Raw genomic sequence first — 17,292 nt, 5'->3', positions numbered from 1 at the left:
AACTGAAAAGCGTGGCAAACAGAACCAGGAGAACAGGAGAGGTTGCAGAGATCCCCAGGCTCTCATGAGGTCAAAACCTTTGTCATTGTAATGAAGAAGATGTCTTTTTTGAGATGTTGACATGTGCAGTCGATACGGCAAGAGCAATGCTGGGTCAGACTGCTGGTATCTCAGCACAAATAAAGGCAGTGAGTGATTCCAAATTACACTGGTGTTGTATCCTTCACAGTCACATGCTGGCAGTTTAAAAAAAAAAAGGCCAGTTTTACTTAATGCCCTCGATGAAGCAGTAAAAATGATTAATTTTACTACATCTCAACCCTTTGAGTTTGAGATAGTGAAGGACAGGGAAGCCTGGTGTGCTGCAGTCCATGGGGTCGCAAACAGTCAGACACGACTGAGCAACTGAACAACAACAACGTCTCAACCCTTGAACATACGTCTTTCTCATATTCTGCGTGATGACACAGGAAGGGTGTAAATCACTTCTGTGCGCTTCAGATATGATGGCTGTCAAGAGGGGAAAAATTTCTGTGATTGAACCGCATGGTGACCCGGCCGCCACCTCTTCACAGAACACCATTTTTACTTGAAAGAATGACCGCAAGGAAAACTAGATTATTGGAACTTCAGAGTTTGGCAGATATTTTCTCGAAAATGAACAAACAAGTTTTTCACTTCAAGAAAAACAACTGATGGTGTTTGTTGCCAATAATAAAATTTGATCTTTCAAGAAAAATTAGAATATTGGAAAACTAGTATCTGTCCCTAGGAATTTTCCAACTTCTCAGTAATCAAAGAATTTTCTGATGAAATAAGTGGTGACTTAAAGAATGTGATTTTTTAAAACTATCTATAAAGGAATGTGTCAACATTTGGAAGACAGGCACAAAATATGATTTAAATGGCTAATATATGATGTTACTAAGTCATAAAAGGCAAAGATCCACTCAAAGTATAAGACAGAACCAATGGATTTTAATGTCATGAAGTACAAAAAGTTTATTGACAGGATTTCAGATTCCATATTGCAACTGACCCACTTCTTGCTGAGTATGGGTGTAATATCAAAGAAATAGGTCCACAATTATCTGAAAAGGCTATTCAAACACTTCCCTTTTCCGACTACACATCTGTGTGAAGCCAGATTATCTTCCTTTTCTTCAAAGCAAGAAACCATAATAGGCTGAATGTAGCAGATACAAGAATCTAGTGTTTTCAGTTAAGCAATTGGCAAAAATGTAAAAATACCATTCTTCTCAATTTTTTTGCTTGAGAAAATATTTTTCATAAAACGTGAAAAATTTATGATATAACAGAGAGTATATTTTCTTCTAATTGGTAAATATTTTAAACTTTCTCAGCTCTAACTTTTAAATTAACATAAACAGTAATAGATATAACCTATATAAAGCTAAAGTGTTTAGAGTCCTCACATTTCAAGAGTAAAAGGGGTTCTGGGACCAAAATATCTGAGAACCATAGCTCTCCAGTGGTGCTACTCTGAGACTGGTTCCCAGGATAAGTGTGCTACAAAACAGAGACGCTAAGAGTGAGCCTTTAGAAACTATGATAATTTGACACTGCATGATATCTAGGCTCACAATCAGGGATTCTGTGTGTGTGTGTGTGTGTGTGTGTGTGCTAAGCGGCTTCAGGCATGTCTGACTCTCTGTGACCCTACGGCTGCAGCCCGTCATGCTCCACTGTCCATGGGATTCTCCAGGCAAGAATAGTGGAGTGGGTTGCCATGCCCTCCTCCAGGAGATCTTCCCGACCCAGGAATCAAATCCGCATTTCTATGTCTCCTGCACTGGCAGGCAGGGTTCTTTAGGACTAGTGCCACCTGGGAAGTCCCCAGGGATCCTGTACTGTATATTTTTTTTTTTTTTAAAGGGGAGGCTTTTCATTTCTCTAATAGTCAATTTTATCGTATTGGATAAACCTAGAGTTTGTCATATAGAATGAAGTTCCATATCTGGAGGATGAGATTGGGCACCTCTGGCTTCTGACCAAACATATTGTTATAAGCAGAAAAAGCATTTCAGTTTTAACTTTTAAACTTAAAATGAGAAAGACCTAAACGATAAAATACAACTTAAAATAGGTATCCGATCCAAACATCTTTCAATGTGCTTTTCAAAGAATTATCTCTTAATGTGTGAAAACCGTTAACTATGTTTTCCAATGCTAAGAATCTGACTAATAGCAATACTGACTAAAAACAATATGGAAACCAAAGATTACTGTATAAAATTCAAGGTAAATTTTACAAAGCAGTTTAGATAATAAGCAACACAAAATGCTTCTCAGGTATCACGTGTAGAGTGTAATCAACAAAATCAAGTTTTATATTGTGTTTCTGGTTTTCAGAAAAACTGTCAAAAAACTACTTCATTTAAAACTGCACTGCACAGGCATGCAATGAAATATTATCTCGCAATAAAAAGAGACAACATAGATGAACTTCTAACCATGGTGCTAAGTGAAAGAAACCAGACCTAAAAGGCATCATATCGTATGACTTGATTTATATGAAATGTCCAGAAAAGGCAAATCTACAGAGATGAAAAGTAGTTAGTGGCTACTTAGGGCTGGGGGGGTGAAAGTGGGGGATGAGGAGTGACTGCTAATAGATATGGGACTTCTTTTTTGGGTTGATGAAAAAAAGTTTTCAGATTAGATTGTGGTGAAAGTGAAAGTCACTCAGTCACTTCCAATTCTTTGCGACCCCAAGGAATAGTCCATGGAATTCTCCAGGCCAGGACACTGGAGTGGGTTGCCATGCCTTCCTCCAGGGGATCCTCACTTCCCAGAGATCTATCCAGGTCTCCCTCATTGCAGGCAGATGCTTTACTGTCTGAACCACCAGGGAAGCCCAAGAATACTGGAGTAGGTAGCCTATCCCTTTCTCCAGTGGATCTTTCCAACCCAGGAGTTGAACTGGGGTCTCCTGCATTGCGGGCAGATTCTTTACCAGCTGAGCCACAAGGGAAGCCCATAGGATCATGGTGATGGCCGCATAACTGTAAATGTGCTAAACATCACCAGATTGCACGCTCTAAAAGGGTGAATTTTATGGCACGTAAAACATATCTCGGGAAGGCTATTACTTCAAAAACTACTGCAGAAAAGAGAAAACTGAAGATATTATCAGAAGGTACATTTTTCAAACCTAAATTCTCAGATTTTGGTTTCCTCAATAGTACAAACAAAACTCAGTTTTTCCAGCACTAAAGTACTGAGGACCAGACCAGATTAATTCATAAAATGAATGCAAATACTTCCTTTGAAATACAAGATGAGGCATAAATTGTACCTTCCTTTGTATCCCAGAAAAAAAAAATTCTTTATATAATCCCAAAAGGCTGGTTTTCTAAGGGGAGAGAACTGAGGAACCACAGCTCTCACGTAATGCAGGATCTCAGAATGCTCTGGAGGCCCAGACACGCACTGTTTTATCTAAGGCTTGTCCCTCTTGGGAAATCCTTGTCCCTGTCTTCTCTCATTCAAGATATTCACAGATTCTTAAAAGTGCAAGGCACTTCAGAGATTAATAGTCTAACACTCTTACTACATAAATGAAGGAACTAGGACTGCCTTCCTCAGCCTCTATAACTCATGAGCAGGGGGTTCAGTTATTTTCTCCCCTTATTATACACTAGTGGTTAAGAGTGAAGGTGATGGAGGAAGATTTCTTTGAGACTCTGTTTACAGATCTGAAGCAAGATGATATTAGGCCCTGCTTCACAGTGTTGATGCCACAAGGGCTGCTTAAGAACACATACAAAGGAGTTGTTTTTGTGTTGTTGGGTTTTTTTTGGCCATGCCACACAACATGTGGGCTCTTAGTTCCCTGACCAGGGATCAAACCTGCACTCCTTGCACTGGAAGCATAGAGTCTCAACCACTGGACAGCCAGGGAAGTCCTACAAAAGAACTGTTCAACAGTGTGCCTTGCACAAAAGTGGACATTCAACAATGTACTTTTTTAAAAAAATTCATAATTCTGTACTGGGGTTAACACTGTTGTGGTAGTTTCCGGTGCACACGTGCTCACGCCTCCATTCTCCCCAAACTCCCCTCCCACCCAGGCTGCCACGTAACACTGAGCAGAGCTCCCTGTGCTGGACAGTAGGTAATGTTGCCTTTTTTTAAACTTCTGCCCCACTGATGCTTCCAGTCTCCCCAGCGGTTAATCAGTGCACTATAATGACAAGATGATTGTCTTCTGCATCTGGCTGGATCCCTTGCTGGGCAGCACAAGAGTTACAAATATGGCAGATCTCATCACAAATCTGACTTGTCAGACCTTTTCCCGCCTCATAACAGTGAACAGGCACCAATGTAGGAAGTTTAAAATGAGAGCAAAAGAAATAGGTGCAAACTTGTCACAGGCAATAAGGGACTTGACAACTGATTCCACAAAGCAAATATCCAGAAATAAATTCCAAACTCCAACGTTCCTTCGGCTACTAATAAGCAAGTCCATTCCTAGGAATCTACCCTATAGATTTTGGTCAAACATCTTAACATTTATTAACATTCCTAAGGTAGGATTCTATGCCATTCAAAGTATACTTATTTATCACATTGAATATTTAGGGATGTTTCAGTAAATTTACAGATTCGAAAATGGAGTAAAAAGAAAGTTTTTAATTAAAAATAAACAAAACCTCAAAAAACCACAAAAATAAAATGGGAGTTAAGGAGGAAAAAAGCATCTCACAAAATTTATCAGGATGAAAAGCACCTCTTTGAGTAAAAAAGTTAGTACCCACAGGCATCAAAGATGAAACAAAAATGTTCAAAGAAAGCTTGGCCCAAATGTCTTTAAGCTCATATAAGGCATTTCATTACTTACAAGTCTGCTTTCTTTGGAATTCATACGAGACGACAGTCAGATTAAGGTTTGTTTGTTTTTAAAAAAGAAATGTGAGAGAAATTATAAAACAAACATAGGATGTTTCAAGGGAAAACAAGGACTATGTCAGCTGTAGAGCCTCTTCCAGTTAAGATAACCGTTGTTATTGCACTGTTCATCAAAAACTGGCATTGAGGTATAGGTTTGATCCCTGGGTCGGGAAGATCCCCTGGAGGAGGAAATGGCAACCCACCGCTGTATTCTTGCCTGGAGAATCCCACGGACAGAGGAGCCTGGCGGGCTACAGTCCGCGGGGTCGCACAGACTTGGACACAACTAAGCACGTGTGCACACACACACATGTGTTTTTGTGGTGTCAGATTATATTATCATGTATGTACTTTTATATTCATAAAAACCCTTAAGAGTCACTTTTTTGCCCCAATACCCATTTTTACTTAATACCCATTCATGCCTCTTCTTACCTCTTGTGTTAATTTTGGTGTGTACCTCAAGTTGGGGGTCACTGGACACCATGCAAGGCCACCAAGGATAGGTTCCCACCTTAGACCAAACAAGATCGCCGACCTGGAACTTCACACCAGCGGACGCCTCTGCTGTTGGAACAGAAGGTAGCATCGGCTGAACCTGTAGGAAAAGGTCATAAAAAACTGTCAGTAGAAAAGAAACTTTTAAAAAGAAAAATGTACAAAATACATCAAACATGCTAACCATGGAAAATTTATCTTCACTCATACTTTTGTCTGATGCCTGCTATCCATATCTAGCAAAAGGGAAGAAGAGAGGAGGAAAATAATTAATAAGCTCCACCCCAAATACTAAAATTAGGATGGATGGTTTCTATCGCCAAATTATTGATAAGTGATCTCAAAAATTCACAAGTATGAAAAAATGGTCATAGATTTTAAAAGGAAAGTAATTCCCTAAAAAAAAAAAAAAAAAAATCTACCTCTTAAGCCAGCTCCAAGATTTATTTCAGTAAAATTCCTGAAGTAATAATCACTGCTATGTGTGTTCTGATTGAATCACTCTGCACCCACCTTCTCATACCACGTTTGGTTAGACAGTATTCACTAAGCCACTCACCGGGGTCTCCTCTTTCAGCACTGGGTCTTCTCTTGGTTTTTCTGATACAGGGTCAACCCTCTCATTTGGTCTCTGGGTGAAAAGAATAAAATGGCAGCAAACCAAAGAACAGTGACACACATATAAACAGAAAGCGAAACAGGAAATCAGGGACATACGTTAGCTGAATAATGTGAGGAGTACAACGTCCATAGCATATGACACTGTGTCTTAACATCCCATGTCCACTCTACACCACAGCCAATGTTCCTACTTCTTACGCTATCTCTTTAAAAACTTAATTTCTTAATCTTTTGATTCCCATTTTTTTTAACCTATCAGAGGACAGAAAAATGGGCACTCTGAGATTGCTAGTAAGAAGTAACTTGGAATTTTTCTAGAGAACAATTTGGTAATATGTATGAAAAGCCTTAAATTTTCAGACTCTGACCCAGCAAATCCATTCTAAAAATGTATACTGAAAAAGCACTGATACATACATAGATACACACAAACATACATACAAAGACAATCACATCGGTGATATTTTACAAGAGCAAATACTAGAATTAGTCTGGATGTCCAAAAGTACAGAGTTAACTAAATAAACTGTAATACAACTAGTTAGTAGAATTTTAATACGAATTTTTAAGTGACACAGAAAAATAACAATATAATGTTATTTGTAAACAATAAACTGCAAAGCATTTGTATAATGTGATTCCAATCCTGGAAAAATAATTTTTATGTGTACAGGAAAAAAAAGAGTAGAAGGATACCACCAGAAGATAGACTACATGATTTTCTGGATGTGCTTTTCTATATTTGTCAAATTGCCTACAATAACATCACATTACTTTTCTATTCATAAAACCTACAAATACGTCATTTAAAAGTTGATTTCTACACACCTTTGAGGAGGCAATTTGGGAGCAAAACTCAAAACAAACTCTTTAGTTTAACAATTGTATTTTAGGAACCTGTCCTATAGAAATAAACAAAGTGAGAAAATCTAAGCACAGGGATGGTGACTGTAACACGATCTGAAGTCAGTAACCCACAGCTATCAACATCTTCCTACTTGTTATTTAAAAACAGCCTGTAAGGACTTCCCTGGTGGTCCAGTGGTTAAGAATCTGCCTGCCAAGTGCAGGGGGCATGGGCTTGATCCCTGGTCCAGGAACACTCCACGTGATTCAGAACAGCTAAGTCCAGGAGCCTAGAGCCCGTGCTCTGCAACAAGAGAAGCCCTCACACCGCAACTGGGGAAAGCCCGTGAGCAACCAAGACCCAGTGCAGCCAAAAAAATAAAATTAAAAAATTATTTTAAAAAATAGCCTGGATCATAAGGCAGTTCTATTTCCAGTTTCTTAAGGAATCTCCACACTGTTCTCCATAGTGGCTGTACTAGTTTGCATTCCCACCAACAGTGTAAGAGGGTTCCCTTTTCTCCACACCCTCTCCAGCATTTATTGCTTGTAGACTTTTGGATCGCAGCCATTCTGACTGGCGTGAAATGGTACCTCATAGTGGTTTTGATTTGCATTTCTCTGATAATGAGTGATGTTGAACATCTTTTCATGTGTTTGTTAGCTGCTGGGCATACACACTGAGGAAACCAGAAGGGAAAGGTACACGTGTACCCCAATGTTCATCACAGCACTGTTTATAATAGCCAGGACATGGAAGCAACCTAGATGCCCATCAGCAGATGAATGGATAAGAAAGCTGTGATACATATACACAATGGAGTATTACTCAGCCATTAAAAAGAATACATTTGAATCAGTTCTAATGAGGTGGATGAAACTGGAACCTATTATACAGAGTGAAGTAAGCCAGAAAGAAAAACACCAATACAGTATACTAACCCATATATATGGAATTTAGAAAGATGGTAACAATAACTCTGTGTACGAGACAGCAAAAGAGACACTGATGTATCGATCAGTCTTATGGACTCTGTGGGAGAGGGAGAGGGTGGGGAGATTTGGGAGAATGGCATTGAAACATGTATAATATCATGTATGAAACGAGTCGCCAGTCCAGGTTCGATGCATGATACTGGATGCTTGGGGCTGGTGCACTGGGACGACCCAGAGGGAGGGTATGGGGAGGGAGGAGGGAGGAGGGTTCAGGATGGGGAGCACAGGTAAACCTGTGGCGGATTCATTTCGATGTTTGGCAAAACTAATACAATATTGTAAAGTTTAAAACTAAAATAAAATTAAAAAAAAAAATAGCCTGGACATGCCTTGAAAAATATTTGCTACATTGTACAATAAATTGATTATACAGTCGTTATGTTTGAGGAAGATTAGGAAAATGAGGAGAAAAGACAGATACCTGTATATTGCATTTTCTGTAAAAAACAATTGCTTTTGTAATTTAAAATGTTCAAAAACTTTTCTTACTTGTCAAAGAACAGAATTTAATTTAGATGACTTAAAAAAAAGAGAGGTCTAAGAGACCATTAACTTAGGTCTAATTTCACTTAAAAACTATGGCTAATTCTAGAAGTTACTTAAAATTCTTCATTCAATTAATTCAAGACATTTAAGATACTGCTATAAAAACAAAGTTTTATTAAGTAAAAGAAACTGTGAAAATTGTTAGGAAATGATAAGCGAGACTCATGCCAATCCCCACGTGTTGGTCGTTCACTGGACAGTGCCCAGAGTTCCTGGCCTGTTCTAGAAGCTGGTATGCAATGGTAAAACATACAGATGTGACGCCTGACCTCAAAGAGCTCACAGGTGGGTAGGACAGACAGACAGACAAAACATGAAGCACGGTTAGTCACTCAATCATGTCTCACTCTTTACAACCCCATGGACTGTAGCCCACCAGGCTCCTCTGTCCATGGGATTCTCCAGGCAAGAATACTGGCGTGGGTTGCCATTCCCTTCTCCAGGGGATCTTCCCGACCCAGGGATTGAACCCTCGTCTTCTGTGTCTCCTGCGTTGCAGGTAGATTCTTTACCCGCTGAACCATTTGGGAATTCAACACAAACATACACTCATACAATGTACGAAGAGAAGTAACAGTGTGTGGGCATGCAGCTATCAGGAAAAGCCTCTCTGAGAAAGTATAATCTGAAACAAAAGAAGAGGAGTTGTAGTCCAGTAAAAAAAGTGGGGGAAAGAACATTCCAGAGAATAGCAGCATGTGTGAAGTCTCCGAGGTTAAACAAAGGTAGGAACTTCAAAAGAGCCCTTACGGCAGCCACAACTGCCCCAAAGAGGAGAGAGGTTACAAAACGGGAGGGGAGGAGGCGACCTCACCAGGGCCTTGTGAGCCATGTTCAAGGGTTTTATCTCAAGTGCAATGAAAGCCTCAGAAGAGGATTAGGGGGAGAAGTAACACGTGCCAATTTCTGTTTTAAAACGATCGTGTTAGCTGTTGTGTGGAGAATATCTTGGAAAGGAGCGAGAGGGGAGGCGGGATGTTTAATGAGGAGGCTACTGAAAATACTGGAAGTAGCCCACGTGGAAGAAGGCGGCGGCGGCACTACGTGAACTCTGTCTGATCGTCCGTGGCGGTGCTATGACTGGCTAATCTGATAGGACTCACTCACTGAGCAGGAGACAGAAACCTATGTTCAAGTGAGAATTCCCCCTCTCCCACCCCCGGTCACTGGTGTGACGAGGCAGGTTAAAAATACTGTCCACATTTGCATAAGCAGCTTCATTTCAGTCCAAAGATATAGAGCAAGCCTTGACCTCAGCTTCTGAATTCTCAAGCTACAGCAGAAGGACAGGGCCACCTGGGCAAGCTTGTGTGTAGCTGGAAAAGCAAGTCCTCCTCCTCCCCTGCCTTCAGTCTTGGAGATGTCGGAGCGTTCGCGAGGACCTTTAACTCTGAGGCCAGACAGATAAGGAGTGACTCATCTCTGCCAGATGATGGAATCCTACTATTGTAAGAGCTGATCTGAAGCTCATAAACATTTCTCCCTTTCTGGATTAAACACAGGATTTCCTTCAAAATCTTTATATTATTCAAATGTCTTATCTCTTCCTGATTTTCCTGGTTGGTTCCAGGTTGTTCGCCTTTCCTTCAAATGAAAGTCGCTCAGTCGTGTCCGACTCTTTGCAACCCCATGGTCTATACAGTCCAGGAATTCTCCAGGCCAGAATACTGGAGTGGGTAGCCTTTCCCTGCTCCAGGAGATCTTCCCAACCCAGGGTCTCCTGCATTGCAGGTGGAATCTTTACCAACTGAGCCATCAGGGAAGCCTGCCTTGCCTTCAGGCTGGCTTGAAACAAAGTTAAAATCATTCAAAGAACTAAGTTGTTTTTTTTTTAAACACAGTCATTTTAAAAGGAAAGAAATAGCAAGGGAGAAAAAGAAGCCTAAGAAGATTTATTCTAAGCCTTCAAACTATAAAAATAGAAGAAAAAAAAAGTCAAATAAAGGTGCTGCAATGATAGAGCATGAACATACATTGCAAAATGTGCTAACATGTGAGCGGAACAGAAATATCCAGGAGGCATTTGGAGATCTAAGACTTGAGCTCAAAAGAAAGGTAAAGAGAGATAGCATATTACCACAAACATCAATTAAGAAGGGGAGTTTTTAAGATGAAATGGTCAATGGCAGTCAAATGCTTAGGAGTCAAGAAAAATAAGGAGTCAGAAATTGCCAACAGATAAAATGTTGCTGGGTATAAAATCCACTTTCCTTCGACTGTTCAAAAGATAGATAAGCTTAAAAGAGATTAAAACCAAACAGGGACTGAAGATACCTTTTTGGTACTAACAGTGCTGCTTTAGGAAGAGAAAGCATCAGAGAAAAAGATGACAGTGAGCGAACTCTTCATAGCTTTAGAGTCATCTTAATTTTAAGTGAATGATTTTTATGGGTATACAATCTCTTTACATTTTTAGCTGATTTCATGTGGAAAGACCTTTTTTTTCCAGTAAAGAATCATAGGAAATTTCTTAATCTGGTAGAAAAAAATATGCTAATGGCAGCTAAAATAAAATTCTATTGCCCTAAATATTCCTTTCAAAAAAACTGGGGGAATTCCCTGGTGGTGCAGTGATTAGGGCTCGGGACTTTCACTGCCAACACCCGGGTTCAATCCCCGGTCAGGGAACTAAGATCCTGCAAGCCACGCAGTTCTAACCACACATACACATACACACACAAATATCTAATATTTTTATTAAAATTCAAGAAAGAAATTTATCAGGATGAATAATACACATCAAATCTGGCAGAGTTCCAAATCCTTAAGAGTTTTCAAACATTAAGTAAAATCGTATTCTCTACAGGAACCAAAACCTTATGTCATCATTGAAGGTGGAAAGAAAAATGTAAAGCCAGTAAACTGCTCATGCATTTTTTTCTTTTACTTTCTGAATAACCTGTAAGTTCGTAATGCATATAAACAGTTTCTAAGGATTTTAAGATCTAACAATTTGAGGCTGGAGAACAAGATATAACCTCTAGCTTAGTGCTAATGGGGCCAAAGAAGCTGTCTGGCTTTTTATATGTGAAAACGGCAAGCTGAGAGTTACTGGGCCTGGCCTTAGTGGATAAGCCCACCAAGGGCTGGTGGAAGCCAGTGCTTAAACAGAGCCTACGCTCACATGCCTGAGGCATTACACCTGCCAAGTAGGAAGAAGTGCAGAAACATTTCCACATGTTTCTAATTTGGTGGGAGAGAAAGCAGCTAAAGCAGCTTTACAAAATACACAATTTCAGTAGTGATAGCAGGTCTCCTGCCGCTGAGCTGTTTGGATACACATTTTCATTGTTGGAAAGATGTACTTAGGTTGCTCCACAGAACAGCCGCTCTTTAGAAGGCCAGATAGCTCAGAATTGGGAGGAAATACTCAGAGAGAGAATACTAAGAAAAAAGGAAAGAAAATAGGAGTGAGTGGAATCTTGTTTTTAGATGAGACTTTGTTTGCTTTATCTGTCTCAAAAAAGAATCTATGAGCGAGCTTTTAAGGAAGAAATATACATCTGTACATCTAGATATAGTTATCAATGAACCCAGCTTGAGGACAGTCATTCCACGCACCAGCTCTCACTGGGCTTCCCTCGGGCGTCTGGGGAAGGGGAGCTGTCCAGTGGTGTCTGCAGACACTTCTGTGGGCTTCTCTTTCCCTTCCGAGCCCTCTGTAATGCTGGACACCAAGGGTGTGGACCTCTAGCGACAGCCAGGAGTCACAAGGGTATCAAAAGTTAAAACACTTAAATCAACCATCCTCAAGGAAGCAAAAGGAACGTTGTTCAAGTTAAGGAAACCCCTATAAAACCATACATGGTTACAAAAAAAACAGGCTGATGTGTGCACATCCCTGTCTGCACGGCTTACCAGAGGCACAGCCCTAACAACAAGCGGGGTCCTGGGACACCGGCTTCAACGTTCTACTGTCAGAGCGCAGCATCACTTTTATGGCACCTTCCCATAAGCTTAGACCTGCCCCGTGTGTGCGATAAAAGTCTAATCAAATTCAACTAACAAGAGCTTAGTTCTGCACTACATTTCTTTGAAAGAAAATGTGGTGGGTGAGGGGAGAAAAACAAGGGGGAAAAAAACAACCCTAGATTTTCCCCCAAAGCTCAACTTTAAGGCAATGGTCTTGGTAACATTTAAAGCAATCAATGCCACTTACCATGTCTATATCTTCAAACAAACTGACATTCCTTTACCCCGCGAGACTGTAAGATCCTAAATAATGAAATATTAAATTATGCCCCTGCTGCTGCTGCTGCTAAGTCACTTCAGTCATGTCCGACTGTGCAACCCCATAGACGGCAGTCCACCAGGCTCTGCTGTCCCTGGGATTCTCCAGGCAAGAACACTGGAGTGGGTTGCCATTTCCTTCTCCTACATGATTAAAAAAAAGAAAATGAACTAAAACTCTTAAATCACATCTAACCATTCTAATTCCTGGATATAACCATTAACTGAAGGTTTAAGTGATAGAAACGGCCAGACATAGCAGACAACCAACAAAGACAGAATTGGCTTTAAAGTCTCACTGAAAAGTGACTACTAGACATATCATTGCACTGAACTATTTCCTGGATTCCAATAAAGCAAAGAGTGGATATGAAAAATGAACAGGCTATCTTCTCTTGCCTCTAACTGCCTCCAGCCCTATTTCTATTGTGAGATATATTTTAAACTATATGTTTTAATATTTTTATCAATGAGGCAAGAAGTCTAGCCTAGTAAGTAAAATTGGATATTCTCCTATTTGCCGGATTCTTTAGAGCAAAAGAAAGTCGGGCCAGCAAGATGGTTCTTAGAACCTCAGCTAGAACCGAATTCAGGTTTTATGCATTTTTGTGATCTCAAGGGTCACTGGGGCTTCGCACGTCTTTTCACTGCAGGTCCATGAAAGAAATACTACAGTGGATGTATTTGGAGGGGGAAAAGTTAACTCCTCTCCTTTCACTGATTCATTCACTTAATAAGCAGTGTAAGATACTACACAAGCTAAGATCTGTGTGGGGAGGGGGAGTGCATTTAATAAATGACTTAAGAAATTTAAAGGCATTTCAGAAACCACTTAGCTTCAGAGTCATTTTACAGCTACAGAACTAAGATGGCAGAACTGCTAGTGTCCACAATTTCTCTTTATCTCATCACTCAGTTTTATTTTCTTCATAGCACTTATCACTATCTGAACCTAGACATGTTTACATGCACACACGCACATGTGCGTGTGTGTGTGTGTGTGTGTGTGTGTGTGTGTGTGTGTTTTCTGGCTCCTCTTACTAGGAAGTAGGCATCTTTACTTTTCACTTGCTGGCCAACTTTCAATTCTTAGAAAAGTGTCTAGCACACATTAGGTACTCAGTGGATACTTGTTAAGTGAATAAGATAAACAATAGAAAATGAGAAAAACATATTGACTTATCACACTGAGACTTGTGAGAGCCTAGGACAAGTGTGACCTTTACTCCAGTGAAAGAGCATGTTGATCTGCATAAAGAAGTGGAACTCAGCTACTAAGGAAAAGATGAGTTGGTAAGATGTAAACATTTCTTTGAATAGAAGATAACAAATTAACTTGCATACCAGATAGAAAAGCATTCATTTCTTCCCAAATAGGTCTGGGGACATCTTCAAGTCATACTTGTATATTAGAATATTAATGAAAAACTCTTCATTCAAGCTAGAATGGATTTGTTACATACCTTGTTATTAAGGAAATTAAAACTGAAACCTCAGAGATGTTAAAAAAAAAATTAGTAGCACGCACCTTAAGTTACCACCAAAGGATGACTTTTATAAAATGCTACCTGAAGTTTTAATGAGTATGTATGGACACGACTGAGCGACTGAACTGAACTGAACTGATGAATACTAACTCTGATTTTAATCAAGAGTTCCTTTGTTTACCTCAGGTTATTTTGCAGCAAACACACTAGTGATGAGTGTAAATCTAAGCTCTCCTGGCAAACGTTGGTCCAGGAGGTTCCTTGGTGGCACAGTAGATAAGAATCTGCTTGCCAATGCAGGAGACACGGGTTCCACCCCTGGTTGGGGAAGATCCCATATGCTGTGGAACAGCTGAGCCCATGAGCCACAGCTATTGAACCCGTACTCTAGAGCCAGGAGCCGCAACTATGGAGCTGAAGCCCCAGTGCCTTAGACCCCGTGCTCTGCAACAAGAGAAGCCACCGCGATGAGGAGCCTGCCCACTGCAACAAAGATTAGCTCCTGCTTGCCACAACTAGAGAAAGTCCACGGGCAGCCAGGAAGACCCAGTGCAACCAGACCAAAAAAAAAAGCTGAAGTTCTGGAACAAGGAGAAACCAATTTCATTAACCATATTCTCACTGACTTTCCTCTTCATCTTCAGAAGCCAGTTTATTACAAGCAAGATTAAGTGAGACTGCTAAACAAAGACATCGGAGGCAAGACTTTTAGTTTCACATGTTTTTAAAATATTTCTTTACTCTGATGATGTCCATTCATTTACTCAACAAATATTTACTTACCACCTGTCATCATAACCCAAGCTCCTTGCCAGAGATCAGAAGAAAGAAGTTATCAGAAATATTTACATTTGAAGAGATAAAAACTGGAAAAAGATCTCTTGGACTTCCAGTAAATTTGAAAATATTACAAAAATTTTCAAAAAGATGTTTCAACTTACATTTTGTTCTTCTGGTTCTAATTTGGGGATTTTGTGTGACTTGCGCTCTTCAGATCTAGATGAGTCATGCTTGTTGCTCTTTTTCCTCTTTTCTTTTCTGCTTTCATGCTTTGACTTTGTGTGCTCACTTGCCTGGACTTCATTTAAAAGGTCTCCACAAAGGGAAGACTCAAACAATTCCCTGCCATTCTGGATAGTTTTGGTTATTTTTAGTTTAATTTCAGGTGAGCCAGTCTTCTTTGGAATCACAGTCTGTGGTACCGAAGGAGGAGGTGGTGGTGGCTGTGGAGGAGAAGGCTTTTCCAGAATTTCATGGGGTCGTGTGTTTGGAATTTCTGAATGGTAATAGTCAGTGGGGCTAAAGTTTCTAACTGCACCAAAGCCGTTGGCGGACCCGTTGGGATACTGGTTATATGACTGGTATTTGGTTTGAGTTTCATACATGCTGATGGATGGTGGGTAGCCATTCGTGAGTGGAGGAAGATCTTCTGTTGTGGGTGGGTACTGAAAGCCTTGCTGCAAGGTAGCTTCATATGGTGTCTGGCCACCATCTTCAACAATGTCACTGTTGTTATCAAAGGCATCCTCCTGGCGGATGTTGGCGGAGTCAATGAGTTGAGGTGGTTGCTGAATTGTGTTTCCCATGATCCCTTGCATGAAAGAGAAAGAGAAATCCATTGTTCTGCTCCAGCATCCTTAACTTTCCCTTTCTCTCATCGGGCCTAAAGTTTTAAAAGAGAGATCAAAAAGTGTTAGTTAATAACCTCAAAGTCTAGATGGCTAATCAATAGCAAAGGATTAAAATAAAATATTCTGAAGCCCATTTTCATATCCAGATCTGCACAAACACTGTTTTTAAAACAAGCAGCCAATGTGATTCTGACACAGAACAAACACTTTTTATCGTAATGCTTATCTGTTTGAAACTCAATGACTGTCATAATAACTTGAGTAACAAAAATTTTGTCCTCTTTGCAAACATGCAAAATAGTTTTGACATTCCTTTGTTTCCCAAGTTAGAGATTGTAAGTCTCAGTTAAAACTGGTAATTGCAAAATCAGCAGTGTCTTGACGGATACAAATTAAGTTCCATGGGAATTTTCCTTGGATCATTTATGTTTTGTCCAGTGGTTCTGTTATTACAAAAATAATAAAATCTTATTGCAAATATTTTAAATACAAAATTCAAAAGGCCGAATAAGTCATGTGTAACCACTGTAAATACTTTAGTGGGTATTCTAGATCTTTCTCTATGTATTTACACACAAAATGTTTAAAATAGTTTAATCTGTGACTTGCTTATTCAACTTAAAATAAATCCTAGTTATCTTTCTACATCAGTCATGTACAGATCATTCTCATACATCCTTTACTCTCTAAGTGGCTGTGGGCACACTGTAAACAACTGTGGAATCTACCATATTTAACCATGAAAACCATTCAGTTGCTCACAACTCTTGGATATTATAAATGGGCTTACAGAAAACTTTCTTGAAACTGTATCTTTATGCATATATGTATTTCTCTAGGACAGGTTTGAAATTCCGACGATACTGTAAAACTGTTCTATAGAACAGTTTATTATAGGCTGTACCATATCAATTTATACTCATACCAACAGTGTGAGGGGACAGCTAGTTTCCATGCTCTCGCCAGTATCTAGTTGTTTTTATTTTTATTTTTAAATTTTATTTTATTTTTAAACTTTACAATATTGTATTGATTTTGCCAAATATCGAAATGAATCCACCACAGGTATACATGTGTTCCCCATCCTGAACCCTCTTCCTTCCTCCCTCCCCATACCATCCCTCTGGGTCGTCCCAGTGCACCAGCCCCAAGCATCCAGTATCGTGCATCGAACCTGGTCTAGTTGTTTTTAATCAGTGATACAGATAATAGAATCATCTTTACTTTTACAAAGGGCACATGTCAAGATCTATATACTGATGACCCTGATTCAGTAAATCTGGGGTGAGGCCTAGGGCATGAGTATTTTTTTTTCCAGTTCTATATGTATTTGTTATTTATTTTTAGTTGAAGGATAACTGCTTTACAATATTGTGTTAGTTTCTGTCATACACCAACTTGATTCAGCCATAGGTATGCATATGTCCCCTCCCCAATGAACCATCCTCCCACTTCCCACCCCATCCCACCCCTCTCGGTTGTCACATGAGCTCCCTGAGTCATACAGCAAATTCCCACTGGCT

The 17,292-nt window shown here is 39.8% G+C and overlaps 1 protein-coding gene across 11 annotated transcripts in view; it reads right to left on the bottom strand.

Moving 5' to 3' along the window:
- NSD3 (nuclear receptor binding SET domain protein 3) overlaps window positions 1–17,292 on the bottom strand; it is a 103,974-nt gene that overhangs the window by 49,210 nt on the left and 37,472 nt on the right. For 9 of the 11 annotated variants that reach the window (XM_044931671.2, XM_025278407.3, XM_006070607.4 and 6 more), the window contains exons 2-4: window positions 15,080–15,801; window positions 5,972–6,043; window positions 5,350–5,512 (exon numbers count right to left, since the gene is read on the bottom strand). In XM_044931671.2, the coding sequence (XP_044787606.1) occupies window positions 5,350–5,512; window positions 5,972–6,043; window positions 15,080–15,757 (913 nt within the window). In that variant the 5' untranslated portion in view covers window positions 15,758–15,801. Of the gene's footprint in view, window positions 1–5,349; window positions 5,513–5,596; window positions 5,649–5,971; window positions 6,044–15,079; window positions 15,802–17,292 lie in introns of those variants that run through there. The other 2 variants (XM_025278441.3, XM_025278432.3) reach the window with 2 other exon arrangements.

Source organism: Bubalus bubalis, chromosome 1 (genome assembly GCF_019923935.1).
Source record: "Bubalus bubalis isolate 160015118507 breed Murrah chromosome 1, NDDB_SH_1, whole genome shotgun sequence".
Lineage (NCBI taxonomy): Eukaryota > Metazoa > Chordata > Mammalia > Artiodactyla > Bovidae > Bubalus > Bubalus bubalis.
This window is presented reverse-complemented; position numbering and strand designations above follow the sequence as displayed.